The sequence below is a fragment of the Epinephelus fuscoguttatus genome, linkage group LG19, assembly GCF_011397635.1.
Source record: "Epinephelus fuscoguttatus linkage group LG19, E.fuscoguttatus.final_Chr_v1".
NCBI classification, from domain to species: domain Eukaryota; kingdom Metazoa; phylum Chordata; class Actinopteri; order Perciformes; family Serranidae; genus Epinephelus; species Epinephelus fuscoguttatus.
Window position 1 is genome coordinate 25570996 of NC_064770.1, and position 18795 is coordinate 25589790.

Sequence of the window (18795 nt, forward strand, 5' to 3'; positions counted from 1 at the left end):
GGTGCTTCATCACTAGTAACTAGCGTGCACTGGGGGCCGTCATAGCTACCTCATGGCACTGATGGAAATGTTATCATACTTCCTGCTTCAACTGTGTGGAGTTACTTCATCTTCTTTCCGTGTTATGGCAGATAACATCCATTGCTTTTGAGGTGACACACTGGCACTACCTATTTCTCTGGAGACATTGTTGCATCTATGACTTGCGTTGTAGCAGCTTGTTTAAAATAAAAGTACTATTACTACTTTCATGTTTTTATTAGGGGGCACAAATGTACATGTTCTCAGCACTGAGGGAGACGTGCCCCCTTCGTCACTCGCAAAATCCACACCTATGCTGATGACTCTTAGATTGGGCTCATTCCTATAGTGAATCCGATTTTTCTGGGGAACCTCTGGAACTCCCTCAAGGACCCCTGATTAAGAACCACTGATTTCATTAAGGGACAATACTGCAAGTAAATCAAACACATCTGTAAAAAGGCACTTGGTTGTACTATAGCTGTGTTGTCGCCTTAAGGGATCAGAAGTTTTGCTCTGAATACATGGAGCTGTCATGGTGGGATATAATTCTCTACTGACTCGAGAGAGAGAAAACTACATCCACACTAACACTCAAGTGCAGTTCATTCAGGAATTTTTAAGGATACATAGCACCATCAAGTGACAGGAGCATGTAATTACACTTTCGAAGTGTCTGAAGTAGTGTGATCAACATGTTTTCATAAACCCAGCGTGGTGCATTGAAGCTTTGGCTGAACTTGGATCCTAGTTGCTGTTGTGTGTGTGTATCTGTACTCTTGGTTTAAATCAAGTAGTTCTGTTCTTGCTGCCTGGTGAAGCCAACATCCATCAGCACTCCAGAGCTCCATCAGGCTTTGCCCCGGAGCACTTCATCCACTGTCCACACCTTCAGCAGCAGGAAACAGTCTTCTCTTCTCTTTCACAGCTCACCTTTCTGTCCATCAACCTTTTCTGCGCAGAGGGACAAAGCCGAATCAAACAGTGGGTTCAAGGTGCGTGATGAGGGTGCACTGTAGTGTATGTGTGAAACATGGACTCACCTTTAGGGATGAACGTCAGTGAGCTGCTGAATATTCAGAAGCGTGATAGCCCCTCTCTTGGTCCGTCATACAGAAACTCATGGCCTAATCCGTTGCCACACTTCCCACAACAAACCTGGGATATTTAAACTATGATTTTTAAACTTAATGGATCACAAGAGTAATAACAGGCATAGTGTTCAAGTGAATCTACCTTGATGGGTCCCCATGCTTCAGGGTGTTTGGAGACACTGTCCTCGTGGATTGTCTGTGAGAAGGCTGGCCATGGAGAAGAGTGCTCAAACTTTGACGTGCTGGAAAATAACTCGTGCCCACATTCTGAACACACATACATACCTGAGAGGAAAAATGTGTCAGTGAAAGGACAGCTTAAGAACCATTGACTCTTGGGACTTTCTGCATCTTTGATACTCACCGGGTTGGAAGTGATTTTTATATTCTTCTCCACCAGAGAAAGAGCAGTATGACATTTCATCCATGTCAAATGTCTCTGTGTTTTAAAACCAAATGTGATTTCTCTGTGGTTTGAAGCATATGTTTACAAAGAGTCACCGGCTTGAGCTGGAGCAATCCTGCACAACAAGATCAAGTGACAGCAGCTCTGTCCCTGTTGTGTAAGGTCTGACCTTGTTCCCATTACTGCCACTTGATGGCAGTGTTGACATCACTGGGCAGTAGATGTAGACTGTTCAGTCAACCAAAAATGTGTTATAAACTTGTAAGAAACATTGTGTTAGATGTAGGGGGATTTTGTAAAATCCAGCAATTAGGATTGCAGATTTCAACCAGCTGAAACATCTCCTGAGTAGGATTCCTTCAGTGGTTTGTGTTCAGGAGGTTTTCAGGGGGAACCAAATTATCCACAGAGGCTGCAGGTAACTTGTGCTCACTTGTTCTTTCTGATAGCTTCATCTTATTTCTGATCTAGACATTCAGGAAGTTTTTACCAGGAGAGGAATCATCCACAGAGGTCTCCTCATTTCCAAAACAAACAGGCCAGGTTATTTAAACTGTTAAAAACACTGAATAAAGCAGTTTCACATTACAAGTCAGTGTTTCTCCAACACTGTTTGGCACATTGGAGATGGGCTGCTAACCTAGCACCTGCTAATCTGAGCTCATCTTTTTTCTCTGATAATTTAGGATTCAAATGTTCAGGAGCCTTTTACCAAGAGCTAAGTTATCCGCAGACGTCTCTTCCTCTTCAAAACAAATGGAGCCGGTGATTTAAACCAGTAAAAACACTGAATAAATCAGATAACATAAAAAAAAAAACAATTTCCTAATGCTCATGCTCATGAAAACATGAATGGAGAGCCAGTGTTTGGTTTGTCTGATCTGCGCAACTTTACCAGTGGATGAGGACCTGCTCCCGGTGTAGATATAAACGGCTTACTCTAAGGTAACGAACAATGATTCACATTTTCAGATGATTATACACAAAAGAAAACACACATTGTATTTCATTTCTACCAATATATCCCCCTAAATCCTGCACATGATCCTTAATTGCTAAATAAGTGTATATATTTTAAAAGAGCATATTACATTCTCGTCTCTAAAGAGAGAACGGTACTTCCTCTAAATTCTGACACCAGACTTTTTAGGGCCACAAGGCTCAACCGGAGAACCAGTTCAGTCCAGAACAAGTAACTCATTTGCCTTAGTTGTTTCAGTACCGACTTAGTTGTATTCCATGTGTCCATAAATAGAGTGAAACTATTCAATAATAATAATTATGGCAACTAATATCTGATAGAATGATTTAGAGCCCCAAAGGCTTGATTGAACATGTTGAGGAACTCTTGTTCCGTGGTTTGTCAACCTATTACATCACAGTATGGTTTCTGAGTGCCCTCAGTGCAACACTTTTCTCAATGTCTGATGTGATTTGTGGCATTCATAGTATGGTTTTGTTGTTTGGTTAAGTGTTTTGTAATTTAGTATTTACGTGTATTTATGTGAAATTGTTGACGTCATTGACAAATTTCAGATTTTCTTTCTGATGATAAAGTGACATTAAATCAATCAGTCAAATCAAAACAAGAATACAGACATCAGCTTATATTCAGTCTTTTCTAATTTTAATTTAAAATAGATTTATTTCAGTTTGCATAATAGTCATTGGGATCATTTACATAAAGCTTCTCAATAGTGAAAATAGTATTATTACTGATTCCTGCATGGCACACCAATCAGCAGGTAGAGGCAGTTGTCGATGAATAAATTAAAAATATAAATCAGGACCAATCCTCATGTGCTGTAGTCTTGGATTCACTGTCTTGTGAGCTATTTTTTTCTAACAGACTGGTGCGCTTGTTTGTTTACTCTGACAGTTTGGGGGAAACAGGAAAAACTGTGAAGGTAAACAAACATGATTTCTCTCAGTAAGAAATAGCTTACAGAATTGAGGAGCCTATTGTACCCATGAGACGATCTCAGTCATTAATAAATATGCAGCTGGTGAGACGTTGTGTAATCAGCGAGGCTATCCTGAGATGGTGATGATTGCATAATAAAACGGTGCTGAGACCAGTCCTCTGTTCTTGCCGTTCAGTGTGGCCATCTTTCATCAGAGCCCTGGCGCTCCCAGTTGGGCTTTATCCCAGAACACATCATCCGCTGTCCACACCTTCAGCAGAGCAGAAAGACTCCTCCAAGTCCCCTCAATCAGCTCACTTTACTGCCCATCAACCTTATCTGTGGAGAGGGGGCAAAACTGTCACAGGTTGTACAGCCAATGCGTCTGACCTCTACTTTGTCTTGATTAGGCCGACACTTAACTGCTGCATAATTAAATACAGAGGAGGTTTACAGCAATTGTAATTATCTGTCCCCTACAAACTGTTCTGTCTGTGAGCACTGTGGGGACACTTACATTTAGTCCACCTTGCCTATTAAAGAAATACATTGGACCCATGCAAACGTCTCTAATTGGTTGCAGATTGATTTAATTAGGGGCACAAAAAAATCTAAGTTTAGAGTGTGTCTTTTCCTTTCAATATTTGTTAAATAATTAGTGTACTTGAAATCTGTGTGCTCAATGGAAATGAGGAAAGATATTAAGACTGATACTGGCTTTTTTAAGCCGAGACCAACATCATAAAACACATCAATGTGAGCCAATAGTCGCTTTTATACAAAAACACATAATATAATCAAACATTTTTAACAAGCATCATTTAAATTTGTTTTTTTTGTGAAGAGTTGTGACATAGATATGTGCTGAATGTGACATTTTACTGTTAGAAAAACTTGCCTGTGCTGGTGGATAAATTTAATGTATACTGGAGACATATTTTTGGCATTTCTATACTGCAATTTCTTGTTGTTGTTCAGTGGACAAGCATACTGCTACTTTTACTTGCATCTGCATGAGCTAATATCGGTTGATGTATTGGCCCAGCTGATTATCGGTCAAGCTCTACATGGCATCAGCTGTAAAACTGGTATTTCCGCATTCAAAGCGCCAGCACAACACAAAGTCAGTGTACCAGGGCAGAAACAGCAGCTGCAACCTGGTGTGATAAATTAACTGTTGTACCTTTAGGGACGAACTTCAGTGAGCTGCTGAATATTCAGAAGCGAGACAGGCCTTTGGCTGGCCCATCATTCACAAACTCATGGCCGAGTCCATTTCCACATTTCCCACATCGTACCTGGAACAAGACACCAGACATCTGAATCAGGATTGTGTGCATTTCGATGTAGTCAGCAGTTATGCGTTAAACAATCACTACTACTTGCTACCATTAGCCACTGTACCACTGTACCTTGTATGCCCCAGGTCTCTCCTTATGTTTAGATACACTATTCTCATGGATGGTCTCTGTGAAGGCCGGCCAGGGGGACGAGTGTTCGTACTTGGAACGGCTGGTGAACAGCTGGTGATCACACTTGGAGCACACGTAAATCCCTGAGGAGTAAAGGATAGAAGATGAGTGTTGGTTTACAACATGAGGAGAGAACTTGTTTTGGATGAGCCTGGCACAGACTTGACATCAAGGTGCGAGTGATAACAACTGTGGCAAATAGCATAAATATGGGGAAACTGGAGTGGTCTAGTTTTACTAATGAAGACGTTAAGAAATATACTTCACATGCAGACACTTTGCTGGGAAATACTGAACTGACTAAAGATGCTATAAGATGTGGTAATGTGAAGTGTAGTAACCCACAACACAGTATTGATTTATGTGGGGGTTTTTTTAGTCTATTGTGAAGTCGCTTCATATCACCAGTCAGCCTTTTTATGAACCTGAGTCTCAGAGATATAATATCAAGCCTGGCTGGAATGAGTATGTGTCAGAGCTCTGAGCCGAAGCTAGAGCAGCATTTAAAGCATGGGTAGAGACAGACAAGGGCCCTTTGTTTGAACAGAGGAAACATGCAAACGCAAATGAACAAGGAAGAAGAATTCTATGAGATCTGACTCATTGGCTACAAGGTTGCAAAATAATAGTTATGATGACTTCTGGAGAGAGAATGGGGCTACAAACAACTGCAAAATGTCCTTACAGGCATACATTGATGGAGCCAGTGGTTCAGATTAAATCTCCCAGATGTGGCAGCAACATTATTATGAACTGTTTAATCATATTAAGAAGAATACTTTTGATGTCGGTATTATTGATTCTGATTAATATGTCGTTTTAATATAGAGATAAAGAGGTTCACTCTGCTGTTGTGGTTTTAGGTGGCAATAAAGCATGTGGAGCTGATAAGATAACTGCTGAACATCTAAAATATGCTGCCAAAAAACTTTGCCCCTTGCTTGCTATCGGTTTTGCTGGGTTTAAGTTCATGGAACTCTGCCTGACTCCATCCTATCTGTTTAATTAATACCTGTTATTAAGGACAAAGGTGGCAAAATAATAGCATGGGCAATTAAAGGCCTATAGCAAGAAGCGCTTGAGAGAATTCTCCTGAACACGCTGGAAACACACATCACTACCACTGACAAACAGTATGGTTTCAAATGTAAACATGGCAGTGATGTGCATTTTTGCTTTAAAGGAAATTTTAGATAAATATAATCGTCAGAACTCAACAGTGTTTTTGTGCTTCACAGATGCCTCTAAGCTTTCAATTGCATTAATCATCAGTCTATGCAGGTTAGATGGTGGGGCTCTGTATTTGAACCATTTCATGTCAGTAACAGATTTCGAAAGGGCAGAATTTTGTCTCCTTTTCTTTTATAATGTGTACATGGAAGATGTGTCCCAGCAGTTGAATGCGTGTGATACAGGTGTATGGTAGGCGATAGTTTAATAAATCATCTTATGTATGCAGGTTATTTGGTAATCTTCTGCCCACATAGTGCTGGCCAACAACAGCTGTTGAAGATTTGCTCTGACTATGGCTGCAGACAATTATAGCGCCAATAAAAGCAACTTTATGACTGTTTGAAGTACAGTAGACAGAAAATTAATATTTTCTTATATTGCTCTTACAGTGTGTAATGAGATGAAATATCTCGGCCACTATACTGTCAATGATTTATTTGATGATACAGATATCCACAGACAGTGTTGTTAATTGTACATGCAAGCTAATATGCTTGCTCGCAAATTCAGCATGTGTTCAGTGGATGTGAGGACAGCTCTGTTTAGAGCATTTTGTACCCTGCTGTATACTGCCCACATGTGGCTCTCCTACAGGAAGAGCAACATGCAAAGTCTTAATATGGCCTAAAATGATGAAATGGGACTGCTTCTTAAACTTATTAAAAGTTTGTAAATGTCAGTGTTCCTACCTGCCCTACTTTAATATCAAATCTCATATATCGATATATGTGCAGCTTCTCTGTTTAGCTGAGCTCAGTCAGGCTTTCATCGAGACTGTGGGGCCACTGGCTCTCCAGCTTGTTTGTGGGTGCGGTTAATTCAATTTTATCTTTTTTTATATGAACTTGTATAATGTAGTGTTGGATATTTCCTGGCTTTTTATATATATATATATATTATGTTTCTTATATTGCATTTTGGTACATAGATACCAAAATGCAATATCACTGTGTCCTTAATAAGTCATTAATATTATTATTATTATACCACCTAATGGTTATTTGTTGGTATCCTTTTATCTATGACGGTAGAAATAATTTTTTATTGATTGTGTTGCATTTATAGTTGTTTAAAGGTGTATTTTTCAGAGGAAGTCCAACTTCTTACTTACTGGAAACAACAAACACTTTGTAACATAGTTATTGTGTAACCTGAGCAGGGTTACAAAACTTGACAAGCCACCAATATATTTACTTATTATTATATTAACTATGTTAACTAACTTAGGTCAAACTCTCCTTGACGTTTTTATTGGTAGTTACGGCCTGCATGGACAGGAGTGGATGATTTAACTCGAGCCAAACGGTTTTTAAGTTATTTGGGGTGACAATGACTAGTTAGCTAACATTGGCTAGCTGGTTATCTTTAACTAACGTTACACGTTAACAACACAGCATAAGTTAAGCCGACATTTTGAATGAAGTACAAGAAGTTAAAGTAATGACGGTACCTGTTTCGAAATGGTCTTTATAGACCTCTCCACCGAAGAAACTGCAATACGACATCCCTGTATTCTCCACGCAGCGTGTTAATCCGGCTTCTTCACGGAGCAGTTAAAACTTCTCTGGACCAGCAGCAGGCAGCAACGTTCCGCTGGTAACAATACAGCATCCGGTTTATGTCCGGCCTTCAAAATAAAAGCAGAGAGCTTCAAAGTATTAATTGTGTGCCACATAATCATGAACTGGTAAGATAACATATACACTTAATTAAAACACTTTTCACTCATACAGATAATGTATGTCCATGATTGATAGCAGCACAGGATGTGTAGTATTTTAACTATAACAACATAGAAATATACAAATATTATTGCGCTTTAACTTAGACCTGTTGTCCTCGTACATGGAGACATTTTTTGTGCCATAAGTATGAAGTACGAAGTCGATTAATGCCAAGCCAGGAAAAAATAAATAATTAAAAAAAGATCAGTATAATAATAATAATAATAATAATAATAATAATAATAATAATAATTTTATTTATAAAGCACTTTTCAAGCCATGCACAAAGTGCTTTCCAAAATATAACAAACAAGTAAGCAACACAAAAACAAGCAAACACAAAAGACAATAAAACAATAAAAACCATAAAACATAATATGTGATTAACTGTAGGCCATAGTGTAGAAATGAGTTTTGAGAAGGCTTTTGAAAGTTGTGATGGAATCTGTTGATCTTATACAGAGGGGAAGACAGTTCCATAAGCGAGGGGCCATCACAGAGAAAGCACGGTCACCCTTTGTTTTTAATCTTGAGTGAGGAACCATTAATAAATTTTGCTCCTCTGATCTCAAAGGTCTGGGTGGTGAGTACCGCGTTAGAAGTTCTTTTATATATTCTGGGGCCAGACCATGAATTGCCTTATGGGTGATTAATAGAATTTTGAACTGAATTCTAAAACTAACGGGCAGCCAGTGCAAAGATGCTAAGATTGGTGTGATATGACATGACCTTCTTGATTTGGTTAATAATCTAGCTACTCAATTCTGAATAAGCTGTAGTTGTGAAAATGAATGAGAATTTAAGCAGGTAAAGAGTGAGTTACAATAGTCCAGGTTTGATGATATAAAAGCATGAATAACTTTTTTTGCGTCGTTGTAACTGAGCATGTGTCTGATCTTTGAAATATTTCTTAACTGATAGAAGCAAACTTGAGTTGTCTTTCTGATGTGGTGTTCAAAGGATAAGTTACTGTCGAAAATTATACCAAGGTTCTTTGCAACTGGTTTAGAGATAAAGACATGAAAAGTTTCTGGTGTGGCATCAGTATGTTGCTGTGAGTGAGACCACAAAACCCTAACCCGTTGACAGCCATCTCTGCCTTGTCAATCCTGACCGAAAAGTGGACATGGTACAAAGCCTGATCACACTGTATGTTTGAAACTTGTTTATTTATGATTAATATTGTTTGTAGTTTGATATGGCATAAGAATTTGACCAGTTATAACAAAAGGCACAAGCTAAGACGCTGTTAATTAAGAGTACTTGTCATTGGGACTTTATTATCATATTATTGCGGCATTTCACACAGGCCATTCTGATGTGATGGACTGTTCCTACAGACAAAAAGGACATTCCTAGCTTGGAGAATGGAGCAAGGAAAATTCAGTAGTTTTTTGCACAGCCATGTTCAGGCATTGAAAGGAACAGTGTTATACTTTATGACACACTTATGACTATTAATTAATAATAATTAATAAAGTATATACAACAACAATTTAAAAATGAACCCATCAACCCCTATGAGGACATCTTTTTTTTTCAAAAACTATTTACTGTTCAAAGACAATGCTTAGTTTTTATACTTATCAGGTCCTTTTCATCCAAAATAACTTGAAGAAATTAAAAATGCAAACCAAACAAAAGCTGGGGTCTCAGGAGGATAAATTAGCAAATTAGCTGTTGTGTTGTAAGTGTTGGGTGATGGGAACAGAAACAACAACAGCGTTATATTATTTTATATTGTATTGTTAAGACAGCTGTCTTGTGTTGCAGTGTTTGATCAAATTAATTGATAAATTCTGCATTATTAAAAATGCTATTATGAATTAAATAATTGCAGTCATTTAGACAACTATTTAACTTGAAGTAAATATAATAATATAGTGATCATTAAGTTGCCAATTCATTGCCTAAATCCATTTATTCTATTTACATTTGTGTCTTCATCCCAGAATTCACGTTAGCCAACATGCTGATAATATTGGCACATCACTGATATCAGCAAATATCGGCTTTAAAATGGACTATATGAATGGGCCAACATGCTTTTTGTTATTTTGCACAATGAATGAACATTACATACTTTGAAAGGCATAGTATTTCATGTCTTCATCTGCTGGTGGGCCATCATGATAAGAGTATGCATGCATAATATGAAGTTAATTCCACTACAGAAGAGACTTAATGATCACTAAAATTAGGTGGGGGAAAAGTGGATATATTAATATCGGTACCTACCAAAAAAGTTGTTATATATCGGCATATTGGATATTGGCAAAAAATCCAATATCGTGCATCTCTTGCATATAGCACAGGCTAGTGAAGGTGTTTTATGCTTAGATATGCTTATTCGCAGTATCTTTTGTTCATCTAATAATAGTGTTCCCCTGCATGTCCAGATCCAAAGCTTCAACTAAAAAAGCTTTTAGTTTGAGTCCAGTTTCTAATTATTTGGTTTATTTTTACAGTCTATGGGTTTAGTGTAACTTTATTTGTGCTATTTTATGTCTTATCGGTTGCCGTACAGTACATCCTCCATATCCATTTAAAATTGACGCTTTTATTTTGAGCGACTCAAACAGGAAGTCACTTTGTGTCGGCGCCGGGAAGCAACACCGGCTAACGTATTAAAAGCTACAGCTTCGCCGTCGAGCTAGGCTAGGTGAATGTAGCTTCCCACTATCCACCCGCTAATCGTTAATATTTTTGTGCCGTAGCTCTCCTCGGAGACATGAACGCCACAATGTTTGAGCTAAGGTTGTTCATTCATCAGCGGCTGTACTCAGCGGCAGAGGAGATCCTCGGAGAGGTGGAGAAAGCTATAACGTCAGCTTTGAAGGAACCTCAAGTTAGTCGGTCCCAAGAGGAGGCTGGAAGTCTGCGACACCAGCGAGAGAAAACAGGTTTGGGACTTTGTTTAAATGTGCTGTGTAGTGGTGTTTTGATTTCATATTGCCTGACAAATCTCTGTATTTAGCTAGAGTGTGGTGGCGGAACATATAACTACAAAGCTAAGGGATGTTGCGCCTCAGTTATCCACAACAAAGGCTCTGTCAGAAAGAGCTTTTTCCCTCCTCTATGTTGAACATCAAATTTGCAATAAAAAGGCAGGTTAAACTGATAATATTTAAACCCCTATGTGTCTGAGTAGTAAAAAAAATCAGAAAATATAGCCGCGAGCGGCAATCTGCGGGTTCTAACCTGTTCCGCCCCAAACCAGCCACCGTGACCCTCATCTGCCGAGTCAAAATCTGCCATCTGCCAAGATCAGATGGGTATTGTTGTTATTGTTTTTGCCCATGTTAGAGTTCTGTGTTGTGTTTATAATTAAAAATGACCATCTGATCTTGTGTTCCCTGAGTACTCCTTTTTTAAAATCTGCTGTGTGTTTAGATTCTTCAAATTGTTAATCACATAGCTACCACAGTTACAGGTATAGACCTACATTAACCTGCTGTTCTACTTCCATTCAACTGTTTGACAGTCTTAAAATTACTTAAATGTAGAATTACAGGGTCTGACATGTTAACTCTTTACTGAATGTTAGAGTGTGTTTACGGTAACTGTAATCTCCAGCGATCATGGGCCCAACAGTGAGGAGGACTACCACCACATTGGCTTTCCAGGGTGCTCAGGAAGAACAATCTAGACACTGTTAAAGACCTTGTACCACTCTTGTATTGAGAGCCTGCTGGCATACTGTATCATATGGAACCTGCACTGAGGCCAACAGGAGGAGGCTCCATCCATCCATCCATCCATCCATCCACCTATCTATCTATCTATCTATCTATCTATCAAACAAATAATAATAATAATAATAATAATAATAAATATAGCCGCGAGCGGCAATCTGCGGGTTCTAACCTGTTCCGCCCCAAACCAGCCAGCGTGACAGATTATGAATCATAGTAAAATACCTTTGTCCTCCAGTATGGAGGGGGTAAGTGGCAGTGTAAATATTATGGAATTATGGAGAAGACATTACATGGAGCTTTTTAACTGTGTTAAAAGTGATGTTTTTACTGTTGGCGATGTATCTCATGATAATGTGGTCATAAGGCCTGATGATATAAGTTACGCAATTGGGAAATTGGCTTTAAACAAATCCTGTGGCCTTCATCTGATCTCTGCAGAGCTTTTGAAATTTTCATGAATGAAATTTTCATTTTCAAGAATGAATGAATGAGTGAATGAATGAACTAGAAAATTTCACATGAAATTTTGAGTGTGCCTGATGCTCGCTGCCAACTAGTATCCCCATACCAATATAGACACTGGGGAAGGTAGGGAATCTTGAGGTCACCGGATGAGGGAACTTCTCGGTTGAAGATCCAGATTAAGACAGTCTGTATCTTGATGGAGGTGGTGCAGGTGTGGAGGTGGGCTGGGAGTTTTGCTGAAATGACAGCTGGATGACAGCAGAGAGAGAAATTTGACAGCTAATGACGGATTGGTAGAGAACAGGGAGAGGCTGGCAGACTGTGAAAATATGTCAATCAATCAATCGATTTTATTTATACAGCCCAATATCACAAATCACAATTTGCCTCACAGGGCTTTACAGCATACGACATCCCTCTGTCCTTATGACCCTCGCAGCGGATAAGGAAAAACTCCCCCAAAAAAACCTTTTAACGGGGGAAAAAAAAAAACGGTAGATACCTCAGGAAGAGCAACTGAGGAGGGATCCCTCTTCCAGGACGGACAGACGTGCAATAGATGTCGTACAGAACAGATCAGCATAACAAATTAACAGTAATCCACATGACACAATGAGAAAGAGAGAGAGAGAGAGTGAGAGAGTGAGTGAGTGAGTGAGTGCCCGGTGTATTATAGGGGGGGGTCCTCCGGCAGACTAGGCCTAAATCAGTCTAACTAGGGGCTGGTACAGGGCAAGCCTGAGCCAGCCCTAACTATAAGCTTTATCAAAGAGGAAAGTCTTAAGTCTAGTCTTAAATGTGAAGACGGTGTCTGCCTCCCGGACCGTAACAGGAAGATGATTCCACAGGAGAGGAGCCTGATAGCTAAAGGCTCTGGCTCCTGAGCTACTTTTGGAGACTTTAGGGACCACGAGTAACCCTGTGTTCTCAGAGCGCAGTGTTCTGGTGGGATAATATGGCACTATGAGCTCTCTAAGATATGATGGAGCTTGACCATTTAGAGCTTTATAAGTTAACAGTAGGATTTTAAATTCAATTCTGGATTTTACAGGGAGCCAGTGCAGAGAAGCTAAAACAGGAGAAATATGATCTCGTTTCTTAGTTCCTGTTAGTACACGTGCTGCTGCATTCTGAATTAGCTGGAGAGTTTTTAAGGACTTACTAGAGCTACCTGATAACAGAGAGTTACAGTAATCCAGCCTAGAGGTAACAAAAGCGTGGACCAATTTTTCTGCATCTTCTCGGGTCAGGATAGGCCTAATTTTCGCAATATTACGCAGATGAAAAAATGCAGTCCGTGAGGTTTGTTTTAAATGAGAATTAAAAGACAAATCTTGATCAAATATTACACACACACATATTTCAACATATGTGTTGAAATATTTGAAGAAGGGTGGAGCAAGAGGATAGTGGGAAAACAGAGAAGTGGCTTTGAGGTATACTTACGTAAAGAGATGGTCTTCCTGTCTGAACTTTCACTTACCTTCATTTAGGTAAAATCATAATAGTACACTCACATCTGTGTCTTTAGCCTTACAGAATATTTTACAGCCTCTCCCATACACATCCATTATTATCTCCAGATTTCTCCCAAAATTATCATGATCATGGAACTGTGATTGCTTAAACATTAAAATACCTATTGAAACTTTGAAATACGCATCAATAGGTAAAATTTCAATTTATGTTTTGATGTTCAAATGGAGTCTCTATGTGAAAGTATACCACAAATGTTATTAGCATGTAGGCTAACTGAAAACCCGATTTCAAGAAATGTGTGACTTGGAAAGAGTATGTATTGCTTGGAGCTTTCAGGGACAGAGTGGGGAACGTCTTGCACTACGGCAGATGAGGGTCACGGTGGGTGGTGAGGGTCACGGTGGCTGGTTTGGGGCGGAACAGGTTAGAACCCACAGATTGCCGCTCGCGACTATATTTAATATGTGTTTTTCTTTTTGAACTTGGAAAGGAAACTTTTCAGGCTGTTGTGTAACTCTCGATCCTGTCTTTCTTTTGCAGCTGCAGAGCTGTCACTGACCAGCAGCGCAGTGGAACATGGAGATGAATGTGATGCCCCACAGCTACAGGAGAACCAAGGACCCTCAGCACCAGAAGAGTCTAATTTGAGTCTTCGTGCTGATGTCACAGGATCCCCTAAAACCGGCGCAGATGTGGACAATACTAACTTGAGCTACTGTTTGTTTCAGACAGACTTTAGGATGTGTGAGATAAAAGAAGAGCAGGAGCAACTTGAAGTTGACAGTCAAACACAGGAGATGGTTTTTCTTTCCTCTGAAATTGTGAAAAGCGAGCAAGTTCAGCCAGAGATACAAGTATCAAATGAGCTGCAGCCATTCTCCTCAGACATCTCTCCAGCTCAGAGTGAGAACAATGACCCTGATGAGGATTTGCTGAAGAGCAAAGGACAACAGACCAGAACAATGAAAAGGAAAAGAAAGAAGTATCAAGGACAAAGTGGCAGAGTCACAAAGAGGAAAAAAGCAGCACTGCCTCGTAACACACATTCTGCTGAAAGTGAAAAGCAACAGACTTTTTGCCATCTCTGTGGCAAGAGTTTTTATTATATTGGCTTTTTGATGAAGCACATAAAAAGCCATGAAGCCAAATTTGACTGCACCATTTGTAGGATGAAATGCCAGTCTGCAAAGCAGCTGGTAGCTCATTTGAAAAGCTGGCACAACCAAACATGTGTTTGTAGGTTTTGTGGCAAGATTTGTGCCAAATTTGCGTTTCTCCGGATCCATGAAAAGACGCACAAAGGCAAGTTTGTGAACAGTATCGACATCTTTTTGCATTTTGGATAACAGATGGGGTACAATTCAGTCAGTTGTGGTCTTCTATGTTTTCTCATTTCCACTCTCTGAATGCACTGATTTGCAAATTTTGCTTTTCTCGAGCCAACTGGTTCTTTCCTTCAGTTCCTCATCCTCCTTTGTCAGTGTCAACAATTTTTGCAAACAGATGACCACTCATTGACAGCTGATAGAAGCTGAAATGATGGATGACGCCGCATTCATGTGACTAGTGACCACTCAAATAAATAGTGACAATAGGAATAGAAATTGTTAAAGTAAACAAAATAATCATAAAGTCGAATTTTGCTTTGCATCTCCAAGGTGACATGAAGCAGTAACATTAAGCAAGAGGGTCAAAGTTGAAAGCACAGTGTTAGGACAAAGTAGCATGTTCCAAATGAATGCATACTCCATGCAGCAGTACGTACTTTGTAAGGGCAGCTGCAGTACACAGTGATAGCAAAAAGAAAGTTTGATGTAAAAGGATGTATATAGTGCGTTTTTGTGTATATGAGAAATGCCTGGACGTATACTTGACTAGCAAGAATTTCTGCATATGCAGTCAGAGCTTAAAGTCTCCCCCAAAATGAAATAAAAACACTTTTTATTCAACAGTAGCTCTACCGTCAGGATCTATACTGTCAGTAATAAAGTAAGTATTATGCGGTAATTATTGAGCGTGAAGTGCGCAGTATTAGCCTGAGCGTCAGACTGAAGCTCCCAGAACCTTCTGTCTGACATTGCCTCCATTGAAGGCGATTTACAAGGGGGAGGGAATTTGATTTTTCCCTAACCAATCAGTAGAGATCAACGACTCACCCAGAATCTGACGTCATTAGTATCCATGCCTCGGGGGTGCCGAAAACAAGCGAGCATTGCCCGTTTAAAATGTCTCTGTCGTCGTGCACGCCCAGCTGCATCGCCGTTAATCCAGTTTAGCAGCTTCCTTAATTTGGTCCTCCATTAACGTGAGTAGTGGCGAAATACCTCGATAGCATCGTGAATGCGGTCTGTAGGATCTGTAGCGGTCGCCATTGTTGCTATCCTCACCAGTTACCCACCGGCGTACAGCTTGACATCAGCGTGGCGCTGATTGGCTAATCGCTAGACCCGCCCCCACCCCCGGTGTTCATTGGTGCGTCCATTGTTTGGACGAGATAAATCGCAAATTCATTGCAGACCAGAGATGCAAGCCTACTCAGTTGAGTGGGCGGGGTCTATGGTCTGGAACCAGGCTAACGCAGTATGTTAGTATGTGATTTCGTATAGAGCCCAGGTACTGAACAAACTCTGCAGCAGCAGCAGATGAAATATTTGAGTATTGCACATGTTCAGGGTAGTGTGGGCAACACTTTTCATCAAACAGTCCATGCAAATTGTAGTTTTTCATATTGAGTGTATAGTTTAGAAAAATGACTCTTGAAATGGAAGCACTGAAGGCCGGTGGGTAACTTTGGCTTCTGTCTCTTTGCAGCTGAAGAGCTGTCACTGACCAGCAGCACAGTGGCACATGGAGATGAATGTGATGTCCCACAGCTGCAGGAGAACCCAGGACCCTCACCAACAGAGGAGCCTGACATCAGTCTGAGTGCTGAGGTCCTGGAATCCTCTCAAACAGGCGCAGATCTGGACAGTAGTAACCTGAACTACTTTTGGGTTCAGACGGACTTTAAGATGACTGACATAAAAGGAGGGCAGGAGGAACTTTGGGATGACGGTCAAACTCAGGAGATGGTTTTTCCTCCTCCTAACACTGTGGAATGTGAGCAAGATCAGCCAGAGACAGGAGCATGTGAATTGCAGCCACTTAGTTCAGACTGCTCTGCAGCTGAGAGCAAGAACAATGACAGTGATGTGCAGTTGCTTAACAGCAAAGGAGATCAGACCATAAAACAGAAAGGGCAAAGTGTCAGCAAGAATGAGATGGACCAAGCAGCGTCACGGCATAACAAAAGTTCTGCTAAAAGTGTTAGGTCTTGCCATTTTTGTGGGAAGGGATTCCAGTACATCGGCCCTTTGATGAAGCACATAAGAACACACCAGCAGGAAAATGATTGCACTGCTTGTGGGAAAACGTGCCGGTCTGCACTGGAACTCATTAATCATGTGAAAAGTGAACACAAAAACATACACGTCTGTCACGTTTGTGGCAAGTGTTTTCACAGTCGCCGTTCTTGCGGGTTGCATGAAAGAATGCACTCAAACAAGCAAACAAGTGTCAAGAACGTGGCAAGGCATTTCACTGCAGAGGGCACCTGACTGTGCATGAGAGGACCCATACTGGGGAGAAACCATATGAATGTGATATATGTGGAATAGCATTCAGCCAGAGCCAGAACCTTAAGATTCATAAAAGAAGTCATTCAGGTGAGAGACCGTATCCTTGTGACCTGTGTGGCAAAAGGTTTTATAGTAGAGGCCAACTCGCAACACACAAGAAACACCATTAAGAAGAAGAAACGTAGCCATGTGATACTGGTGGTAAATGTTTTAGCCAAAGGCCACAGATGACTAGACCAAGGACCACTGTGAAAGATACACCTCAAAGTTAAACACAAAGGCCGTCAGTGGCCTGAGTTCCTATCAGTTGTCCTCTTCTATTGGCCCAAAACCTTGTTGCTAATTTTGTACTTTGTGTTCTATTTTTGGTTAAATAAATCCTTTTTTAAAAACCCATCAGTGACTCCTCATGACTGCCAGCTCCGTCCCTAACATGGGCTTTTAGCTGTTTGAAATTCAGTCGTCTTGTTGAACTGCCTTTCAAATCGTACATGCTATCTGTGACCACACACACATTGGATATAGAAGTATGAGGCGTATTTTGGTTGACGAAATGCAAAGACATTTAACTTTACAGTATTCATTTAAAGTAGCCTATTAATTTAAAGACAGACTAAAGAATGGATAAAGTGCAAGCCAGTGGAAATGTTTTGACCATAAACTGTCTAAAAAAATGGATATGGCTACCATGACATCATTCATTGGATTGTGGACTCCTGTTCTGAAGCCACAAGTTCAGCATTTCAGCTGTCACCATCTTGGTTTTATGGAGCCAGTAGTGATCATATTTGGACGAGAGGCGTGGGGGGGGGGGATCTTTAAGCTTTGAGAAAAAGTAAATGAATGAACATACATATTAAAACCATTTTTTGTACCAGGCTGACGTTTATTTCTGCCTTAAAGTTGGGTGGGCAACATGAATGTCTCTAGGGATTTACTCACTTCTTGAGCCAGTCTCAAGTGGCCATTCACAGAACTGCAGTTTTTGGCTCTTGGTGTTGGCTTCATTTTCAGCTACGGAGGTTGAGTCTTGTTTTTTGTTTGTTTGTTTCAGTTAAGATACGATGTCTTCTGGGCCCTATTTCAGAAAGCAGGTATAGCAAACTCTGTGCCTAATTGTGATCTCTGTGTTGACTGAGCTTGAGCTGGGTTCCACAGCAGCGGATCAGAAACGGCTCAATCAGCCCTGAGTATGTTCAGCCTGAGGGAAGCGCCGTCATGGTGAGCGCCAAAAGCATCACCAGTGGAATGCAGATGACTTGATTTTCAATGGCAGGAAGCAGAGTTAAAAGCAGAGCCATATATTTTATCCTAACTGAATTGGAGCTTTTAATGACTGTGTATGTGGACTTAGAACATATCTTAAAAAAAAAAAAAAATCGAATGTGGCAGCTGCAGCCAAACAGCTTGAGGTGGGATGGGAAAAGACTGCAGAGCTTGTTAATAGGTGATGTGTAGTGACATTATGTAATGGGATGCATTAATGTGTATTAACAGTGTTCATGTATTTGAATATAATTTGCAACATCTTCTTATTCACCTGTAATCTGATTGAGCCCAAACACACTGGGCAGCAACTCAAAATCAAACACAAAAATATTGCACAGACTGGTAAGAAATTTTGCTTATCCTTGATTCATTCTTGCAATATTAGGCTGAGGTTAATTGAATTGCTGAATTGC

General features: G+C 40.2%; 2 protein-coding genes and 1 pseudogene across 2 annotated transcripts; 1 reads left to right on the forward strand and 2 right to left on the reverse strand.

The window, feature by feature from the left end:
• Window positions 1-239: 239 nt before the first annotated feature.
• Window positions 240-1658, reverse strand: LOC125880163 (methionine-R-sulfoxide reductase B1-A-like; annotated as a pseudogene).
• A 1468-nt stretch (window positions 1659-3126) lies between these two features.
• On the reverse strand, window positions 3127-7740 carry LOC125880164 (methionine-R-sulfoxide reductase B1-A-like). Its single transcript, XM_049562470.1, has 4 exons — window positions 7581-7740; window positions 4838-4980; window positions 4609-4723; window positions 3127-3764 (listed from the first exon to the last, which is right to left on the reverse strand). The coding sequence occupies exons 1-4, from the start codon at window positions 7633-7635 to the stop codon at window positions 3745-3747; spliced, it is 333 nt and encodes a 110-aa protein (XP_049418427.1). The 5' UTR covers window positions 7636-7740; the 3' UTR covers window positions 3127-3744.
• A 2722-nt stretch (window positions 7741-10462) lies between these two features.
• On the forward strand, window positions 10463-17222 carry LOC125880137 (zinc finger protein 672-like). Its single transcript, XM_049562436.1, has 3 exons — window positions 10463-10757; window positions 14037-14798; window positions 16308-17222. Exons 1-3 carry the CDS (start codon window positions 10586-10588, stop codon window positions 17090-17092), a joined length of 1719 nt encoding a protein of 572 aa, XP_049418393.1. The 5' UTR covers window positions 10463-10585; the 3' UTR covers window positions 17093-17222.
• Window positions 17223-18795: the final 1573 nt, after the last annotated feature.

Bases quoted from the DNA above. Each gene is read 5' to 3' on its own strand.
- LOC125880137 (XM_049562436.1), top strand. From the start codon at position 10,586: ATGAACGCCACAATGTTTGAGCTAAGGTTGTTCATTCATCAGCGGCTG. The intron at 10,758-14,036 runs GTTTGGGACTTT...TTTCTTTTGCAG, and splicing joins ACACCAGCGAGAGAAAACAG to CTGCAGAGCTGTCACTGACC. The intron at 14,799-16,307 runs GCAAGTTTGTGA...GTCTCTTTGCAG, and splicing joins CCATGAAAAGACGCACAAAG to CTGAAGAGCTGTCACTGACC.